Genomic DNA, 9,530 nt, shown 5'->3' on the forward strand with positions numbered 1-9,530 from the left:
GTCACATTCCCGTATTCGTAAAGAATAATGCTTGTGTATACCGAAGTAGTTTTTTGATTTGCTTATAACCTCATGTGTACTCGATAAATTACGAGTTCATTTCTAACGAGGCAATATTTTTATGTCTTCTGGATGTTTCTCGAAGTGAAAAAAAAAGATTACACTTATTTTTAACTATAACTTGAATTAATGGTTGCCAAATGAAAAAAGAAAACAAATGCCAATTGTGAGTCCTAAAACTTGTTTGAAGCCTAGACAGGCTTGCACTTTTCGCGATGTACGAGCGTACAGGTGAGTGTACAAACAAATTCTCCGCCCCTTCCTAAGGTTATACGAAGTTCTATCCGATGACTTTTCTTGTGGGCCCGGTGTGGTTACAGTACCTGAACTATAAATCAGAGAATTCTTAATACACGACTACACTTTAGGATCTTGGATGTGCTATAAGACTGACGGTCAAATCACATTTCTGATCAAAAAAGAATAGCACAACAGCTGGTGGTGATTGTTCTTGACTAGTTTCTTTCTCTCTGACCTATCAGCTCAAATTTATGCATTGATACAAACAAATAACTGTTGTGTGAATGTGGGCGAAAGTTTCGAAACAAAGACTTCCCGTGTTACTATTAGCCCCTCGCCTAGTACAGGGGTAAGTCTACGGATTTACAACGCTAAAATCAAGGGTTCGATTCCCCTCGATGGGCTCAGTAGATAGCCCAATCTGGCTTTGCTATAAGAAAACACACACACCTTTGTTATTAATTTAATTGGCTACTGTATAAGGAAATTTTATATGTTAAGGTTAGATAAAGCTTAATCTAACGATGTTCATTAAGTATTACAGACTTAAAATGTTGGTCCAATATTTTTCTACCTATTTATATTTAAACTGACATATGATAGTATTTAATAAATTCATACAATTCATAAAACTGAAGAATTCGTCAATTATCTGTTTTTCGAAAAGCGACATCTAACAGTATTGTCATATATTTGATTTATAGCTCGTAGAATGACTCAGTATACCTGTTTAAAATCAAGAACAATCAAACGTTCTAATTTGATTACAATTTTATAACCCTTTTGAAATTAGGGTAAAAACAACGAATACTTGACCAGTGTCTAAAGTCTAAACTTTACCCTGTTGAAATTAGCGTAAAAACAACGAATACTTGATCAGTGTCTAAACCTTTATTATTAATCACCAATATAAGTATTTAATGAAATACTTTTTTGTCATTAATGCTGATTTAATACATCTCTGGGTATGTCTGGATCAGGTAAATGAAACATTAGATATTAATGATTCTATGAATTATCTAAAGCTTAGGTTTGAAAACAAAGGAGAAATAAATTAAAGCTGTCTCTTTGTATGTGTCTGTCAGGGATAAGCCAATTATTATAAGCATAACGTTTATATACACTAGGGTCTCTAGTAGCAATAAATAATTCGTAAAGGAAGGAAATGGTCTTTAATATCTACACAGTTTATTCAAAGTCTTATATAAATATTTCAAAATATCTGGTGATATATCAATTTTGAAAATGTCACCAGAAACAAAGATGTATAAAACCACTCTGTATCTGTTTACGGTATAAAGCCTTATGTATTTAAATTGTTATTATTTGAAGACAAGATGTTAAGCCACCTAACTTTCACAGGAGACGGCTATCTGTAAGTTAGTTCACATTTCGTTATAAACTTGTTACCTTCAATGCATCATTGTTTGTTTTTGTTTTTTTAATTTCGCACAAAGCTACTCGAGGGCTATCTGCGCTGGTATTATTGTTAAGGTGGTTTAAACTGACATTACAGGAGATTAAAAAGAAATGTCAAATTTCCATGATTTTGATGATTATTTATGAAATTACGTTGATACAATCATTAGTGTATGCTGATATATATATATGTGTAATGGCCGTAATGGGAGGTTTGTTTGTTTGTTTTTTGAATTTCGTGCAAAGATACACGAGAGCTATCTGCGCTAGCCGTCCGTAATTTAGCAGTGTAAGACTAGAGGAAAGGTAGTTAGTCATCACGATTCACCGCCAATTCTTAGGCTACTCTTTTACCAACGAATAGTGGGATTGATAGTCACATTATAACGCTGCCACGGTTGAAAGGGCAATCATGGTTGATGCAACGAGGATTCGGTCCCGCGACCCTCGGATTACGAGTCAAATGCCTTCATACACTTGGCTGTGTCGGGCCCTTTCAACGTAGAAATGACAACGAAAGATATTAGTATACAGCTAAGCTTTTCGGAATTTCATGGTGGGATTTACTGTGTTTTGTCGGTAATTTTAAACAAATTATCATACTCTGGAACCTGAGTGTTACATTTTACGACGACCACCGTTTCTAGAGTAAGTAACAATAGAATCTTTGTTTCTTCAGAACCGAACTTTTAGAATATTTTAATAATTTTAAGGTTTGTTTGTTTTTAAGTATAAAGATACACAATGAGCTGATTGTGCTTTGCCCATGACAATTATTAAACCACTGTTTTTAGGGTTGTAAGCTTCAAACTTACCAATGAATTTTAAGTGCTGTAATGGTAATTTTATTATTTATTTCTCATAAATAATATAATGTTTCTGAAGTGGTTTCTGTTATTTTTTATGTCTTGTTAGTATGTTTTAAACGAACTGCATCTTCAAACACATTTAACATTTTGAAAACAACTGCACAGGTTTGAATGACACATTGTATTTTTTATATGTTAAACAAATTAATCAGGACAAAAAAGAAAGATGAACTAATCCTGTTCTACACGAATGGAGATCCGGTTTGGTTAGATCACGAAGGTTAATTAATTGAAAGTGAAAAGAAGCCCGTGTCTCAGGACCATAGAAAACAATCAAAGTGCGACAATAAGAAAATAAATAAATAAAAGAACTTGAGTAGTTTTAACGAAACTCGACCTAAACCTTTTCAATACATTAATCTTCACTATCTAGCTATCATAGAAGCCTTGGGCTTACAAAACAGCCAGTGATGATGGCTTACCTGAGCCAGAATTGTTCACTCTGGGAACAATGTGGCAGTAGATCAACTTGCACTGCAGTCTTTAGAAGATTACAATAATGTATAGGCTCAAAGTAATATGGTTATAGGGTCCTGGAAATTGCCTAGTTGTATTATGTATTACAATATACAGTTTGACAGTTTCGTTCGAAACTCTTAATTAACAGCACCAGTCGGTCTTTATTACCCTTGAGGCATCTTTTAATCGTGGAAGATATTTTCCAGCTGGTAGACCTCACAGTACGTGTAGTGATGTCGGGACTGGTAGCTGCATAAAAAAAAAAAAAAAAAAAGTTGATAATAATAATTTAATTCGGTATATTTTAATATTTTTTTTTTAAGTAAACGATGTCATTACTAGAAATAATGTACTAAAAATAACTTCATTAAGACCTAAACTATTTGATAATTTCAACGTGAAAAGTACCGTTTGTGACATATGGGTTGAACGGACAGATAAGGGACCCATAGAGTTATGGAATAGCCATGCATAGTTATGAACTGTTGTAAAAAGTGAGGGCAGCAGCACCCGCCGTCTCAATGGATTCGTTCGTCTCTTTGAAATAATAATGTGATTAATTGTCTATTGTATATTGCGTCCAGAATTGAAAGTTTGGAGGTGTTTATCACGTTTCCAACCTTGGAGCTTTCGATCATCAGCCTGGTACTAACCATTAAGCCACAATGAATTTAAAGCATTAACCACGAACTATTTTATCGCTTTATATTAGTTTGATGAAGTTTCAAAATTCAGAAATTTAGAAATTTCAGTATGTGTTGTCGGCTCTACGGTGAGATTAATTGCACTTTATTAAAGCACAGATTATTTATAAACTAGAAGTAAATTACTTGGTCTATTTAGAAATACAAGAAATTCAGGTGAACAAACAACTGCAGGAGTTGATGATATTTTCAAATAAACAAAACAGCTCCAGGAAATGTTGAGTTATTCAGATAAACAGAATCATTTCAGCGATTGACAAGTTCTTTAAATAATCAGAAAATTTTCAAGTGTTGATGTGCTAATAATAGAAAAGAAGAGTTTCAAGAGACAAATTGATTTAATTTTCATGATACGTTTTGCACTGTCTCCCGGTATGTTTGTCTGTTTTGTGGAATTAAACACAAAGCTATCTGTATTCTGCCAACCACGGGTATCGAAACTCGGTTTTTAGCGGTGTGAGTCGGTAGACATACTGCTGAGCCTCTAGGTGGCTCTTTCGGTAGGATAGCAATAAGTCTATGGATTTACAACGATGAAATTAGGAGTTCAATTTCTTTAAGTCGACACAGCAGGTAGCCCCATGTGGCTTTGCTATAACACACACACGCACGTTCTGTACAGTATTCTAAGTTTAGGAATGAAATTAAAGTTTATTTTATTTCAATTTACAGCTTGTTAACATATCAACACTTAACAAGTGGTTAATCTTGGGTACTTGAAACTGATCGCACCGGTGATCGAAACGCTGTACTTGTTTTAATATCTAAATACTACTTACTGTAAACTATAAAAATTGTAATAAAAGACACTTTATCAGCAAGTAAACTCAAAACTAAACGGAATCAAAACTTATTTTTGTTGTAGTTAAAATCACAAAAGCAGATAAATAAAATTAAAAACCCTAATAACACCACGTGATCTGGAAGGTCCACCTGCTGGAAGTATTCCGCTTATCCGATTTCTTTAATGTTTAAATACACATACATTCTGCAGATATTAAAATTTTGTTGAAGTGAGTTAGGAAAAACCAGCCAATGTATACATGTAGGGTTGCACAATTTATTTGATTGTAATAAATATTGTATTTAATATTATATGTTTAATAACATAATGCAATATTTGCAGTCTTCTACTGATTTAGTGCTAATTTCCTGACTTTATAAGCTGATTGGATATTCACAATTTTTTTTTTTTTTCTTCACAGGCTAAAATATATGCAGAAAAAGTCATAGTGAAGTTACATGCAGGTGACATTGAAAATCCGAGAAAAATATCGTATATAGTAAGGTCAGCAATATAATCTTAATATTCGGAGGATACATTGTATTGATACAAACAGGAGGGTAACTTAAGTACCAGAAAGATACATCGTACTGGCATGAGCAGCAGGCTAAATCAGATACTCGGTAGATACACCGCGAAGATAGGCTAAGATGGGTGAACTGAATACTCGTACGATACACCACAATCACATGATCATCAGGATAAACTAAATACTCATAAGATATGCCGTGGTGACATGACCAGCAAGATTAAGTGAATACGCGAAGGATTCATGCCACCAGTAGAAGGATAAATTGCCTTAAATATCTGAAAACCTCTTTCCTTGAGAACAACTCTTAAATATCTGGAATCTCCTTTCGCATTTCCCTTTTGGGAAAAGAACTCTAATCTCGGCGCCATCATGTTGGAGCAAGACAATGCAATTAACTGGCAAGAACGTTGTCATGAACTGGAATACTCATTACAACGATTTCGTGATCAAGCAACAAGGATACGAGAACTGCTTAAAGAAAAGGTATGACATAAATAAAGTAATTTTAAGGTATCGTAAAAAACTAGTATAATACCTTCTTTGTCTATGAATAACAAATGCTGTTTTGAAATTACTTTTACTGTTGTTTTTTTTCAAATACCTTGTAGCAGTTTTCGATGGATTATTGGATTATGTTTATCAAGTATCTATTGAATGTTTGATGAAAAAGATTTTAAATAATATGTGCACACAACTTAGAAAAGGTATACAATTAAATAATTACCAGATGCGATTTTCTTCAATTGATTAGTTGAACAATAACGAGCAAAAGATAAACGCATTAAAATGTAAAAACAAAACTGAAACTGACAAATGAATAATGGTTCTGGTTAGCAGAACTCGTGATTCTCTTTTCGAAGTTGAAAACTTATCGTTTGGATCTTCGAGCTCAAGAAACTCTTCTTTCTCACTTATTTTGTGGTAACGTATCGTAGATATATTTGTTTAAACGTGGATTATTATATGACTTTATCGTTTCATGAGATTACATGCAAGATTATGAGTATATATCAGTTCATCCCTTAAGTAATGTCTGATTTTAGGATCAGAAAAAGAGAAAGGATTTCAAACGCTTTTAATGTTATTTAATCAATAATGCATGTTCCATTATTATTAATTATTTCCTGCCAATGATTCACAAGCTTTTGAATGCTACTTCTATAAAATTCTTGGGGCTTGGAGGAAAAGAATGTAGAGAGGGTAGTTTTGACATCTTCATGTGTTCTAAGTTCTTTTCACCAAGATAGTTCTGCAAACTTTGGAATGGATGATAATCAGATGGGGCAAGGTCTGGAGAATAAGGAAGACGTGGAAGTTTCTCCCAGTCTAGCTCTTCAATCTCTACAGATGTGATCCTTGCTGTATGGGGTCGTGCATTGTCTTGGTGTAACACGACACCTTTCACGATTGATCAAAGCAGGCTTCTTTTCTTTCAGTGCAACATTCAAACATTCTAACTGTTGACAAAGAAGTATGATGCAATCGTTACATTAAGTGGTAGTAACTCAAAGTTGATCACACCAACAATATCCCGCCAAACACTTAGCAAGACTTTCCTAGGGTGGAGGTCCATTTTGGGCTGTGTTTTAGCCAGTTTACCTACACTGAGCCATTGTTTGCGGCGCTTAACATGTTTATAACATATCCATTATTCATCTCTAGTTACTAACCTGCCCAAAAAAGGTGAGTTATGTTCACGAGAGTGTAAAGAAGTGCAAATGTTCACTCGTGCTCTAAGGTTGGCTTCTGTAAAAATCATGGGGACTCATTTTCCAAGTTTTGACACCTTTCCAAGCTGTTGCAGATGACGGTGAACTGTTGAATGGGTTGAATTAAGCTTCTGTGCAAATTTTGCAACTGTTACAGAACAATCTTCATCAAATATAGCCAGCAGCAAGTCATCATTAAACTCAACAGGGCGACCTGAACGTGGCGCATCACTTAAGCTGTAGTCACCTAATCCGAAATTCTGAAACCACCCTTCACATTTTCTTTCATTGAGAGACTCCCCACCATAAACACCTTGAATGTTTCGTGTAGTTTTTACTTCACTATTGCCTTTTTTAAACTCACAAAGCATTATATGCTTAATGTGCTCCTCAGACACATCCATCTTCATAAGGGTTTGTTTGATTAATGAGCTGAAAAAGTGAAGGTAGTTTTTTAATGTGTCTGAACACTTTTATACACATCCTACTACATATTTTAGTCATTAAAACCTTCTACAAACACAAAAATGATTATGCATTTTCTGTATTAAATTTTAGGACATTACTTATGGATGATGTGATATAAACGTTCCTGGTCCCGAATTTAGCAGTGTAAGACTAGAGGAAAGGCAGCTAGTCATCACCGCCAACATTTGGGCTACTCTGTTACTAACGAATAGTGGGATTGAATGTAACATTATAACGCCCACACGGCTGAAAGGGTGAGCATGTTTAGTGTGACGGGGATTTGAACCCGCGACCCTCGGATTATGAATCGAGTGCCTTAACCATTTGGCTATGCTAGGCCGCGTATTATGATAAGGTTTAAATTATTACAGTATACCTTAGCTGCCCGTGGTTTATATTCGTAATGATAGTTCAATATGCTGCGGAAATCACTAGTTTGTATATATGTAATTCAAAGCTACTGGGTACGATATAGTGTACTGGGCTGACAGTGGTTAGATTTAAATATTTCAATGAAATGCAGTGAGACAGTGTGATTTCTAATAGTAATAAATAACTGAGACAGTGTGATTTCCAATAGTAATAAATAATTGAGACAGTGTGATTTCTAATAGTAATAAATAATTGAGACAGTGTGATTTTTAATAGTAATAAATAACTGAGACAGTGTGATTTCTAATAGTAATAAATAACTGAGACAGTGTGATTTCTATGTTCTTCTTTTCTGTTAATATAAACCCACCGACTGAAAACTGAGTCGGTTTAGATCAAGTGTTTGGTTGGTTGGAAGTGAAGTGACTGTGCGTTAGTGTTTACTGTTTTGAAAGTTCTGAAAAATTAAATAAACATTTAACCACATTATGGATAGAGGAATCCGGTTGTGAAGTTATTATGTATTATTTAAAGCGGGAAATTATTTCCACTAAGTTAGTTGTTAATGCTACTAATACGGCTGGAGTATCTACTGTTCTCTTAGGAATTCATAATAATGACCGAAAAATTCGTTACGTATAATCTCATTTATCTACGTAATTGAAATTAATGAACGACATTCCATAATCATAAATCCACTTAATGGCTCTGTGATGTTCCCGTTAGAGTGTTATTGCTTACGTACCTGTTATGCTGATCTAATTTTTCATTCTTTGTTTGAGGTGTTTTATTAGTATTAAATTTTCACATTTAAAGCATATTTAAAGCTCTTCTTTAAATGAAAATTAAGTTAACTAATACTTTTGTATTCTATAATTTTGTCTTCAGTCTTAAACAATTAATCACTTTGTTGATTTTAAAATAATTGTTCAGGATATTATATCATCATAATATTTAACTTTTTTATTGTTGTTATCTTACACTACAGTTTGGTTGCAATTTTGGAAAGCATTGCTTCTATCTTTGAAAATAAAAGTTTATAATAGTTGGGTTAACCACGTTTCTTGATTAGAATCATTGTAAATCCAAAGAAAGTTTTGTTGATTGATATATCGTGAACACATATGCAAAAAGGAGTTTGAAGCCAATTAATTTGATAACTGAGATGTTGATTCGTATTAACTCATTCTGTTGCATTCAAGATGTTTATATTTAACAATGTTGAATGTCGTCGGTGTCTGGGTACATACCCTGGAGGGTCAGGTTCTCTATGACCTCTTCCTCCTCCCCGTACTTATATTCTTGGCTGATTGATATTTATGACTGTGAACTGAATTTTATTTGGTCCTTTTCAGGACAATGTCCATGTATTTTGGCTCGTACACAGTTTTTATTCTATTAGCAAAATGTCAAGTTTGTTGGTGGCATTGTTTTTAATACATAAATAAAGAAACTATAAATATTTTTTAATTTTTATTTAAAGTTTATATTTTTTATTATTATTTAAAGTTTTTATATTTTATTTATTTATTTTTATATTTGAAATATAAGTTAACTGGGGAGAGATATTTAGGACTAGCTTCACCATGTATGAGGTACCTGTCTAGTTCGCATAGTAATTCGTTTTTAATCCAATTCTTATTGAAGTACATAATTGTAATATGTAGGAGTCTATCTGGTATGGTTGGTATGTTCGAGTATTTGTGAATGAATTGAGATGATATAGTTCTTGGAACTCTGTATGCAGTTGTGAGGAGTGTGTTTTGGATTGTTTGTAGTTTAGTTTTAATTATTTTATTGCTTACAGTTATTCAGTTATCCATGCTGGAGCTACATAATCTATTACAGGTCTAATATATGTTTTATAGATTTTTAGAATGCTATCTATAGATGCTCCACTGTTTTTACCAGTTA

At 33.5% G+C, this 9,530-nt stretch overlaps 1 protein-coding gene across 1 annotated transcript in view; it reads left to right on the forward strand.

Annotated features, from left to right (window-relative positions):
* LOC143251572 (uncharacterized protein CG43867-like) overlaps positions 1 to 9,530 on the forward strand; it is a 281,765-nt gene that overhangs the window by 8,543 nt on the left and 263,692 nt on the right. The window contains exon 2 of the mRNA XM_076502847.1: positions 4,957 to 5,550. Within this exon, the coding sequence (XP_076358962.1) occupies positions 5,437 to 5,550 (114 nt within the window). The 5' untranslated portion in view covers positions 4,957 to 5,436. The remainder of the gene's footprint in view (positions 1 to 4,956; positions 5,551 to 9,530) is intronic.

Source organism: Tachypleus tridentatus, chromosome 1 (assembly GCF_004210375.1).
Source record: "Tachypleus tridentatus isolate NWPU-2018 chromosome 1, ASM421037v1, whole genome shotgun sequence".
Taxonomy (NCBI): Eukaryota; Metazoa; Arthropoda; class Merostomata; order Xiphosura; family Limulidae; genus Tachypleus; species Tachypleus tridentatus.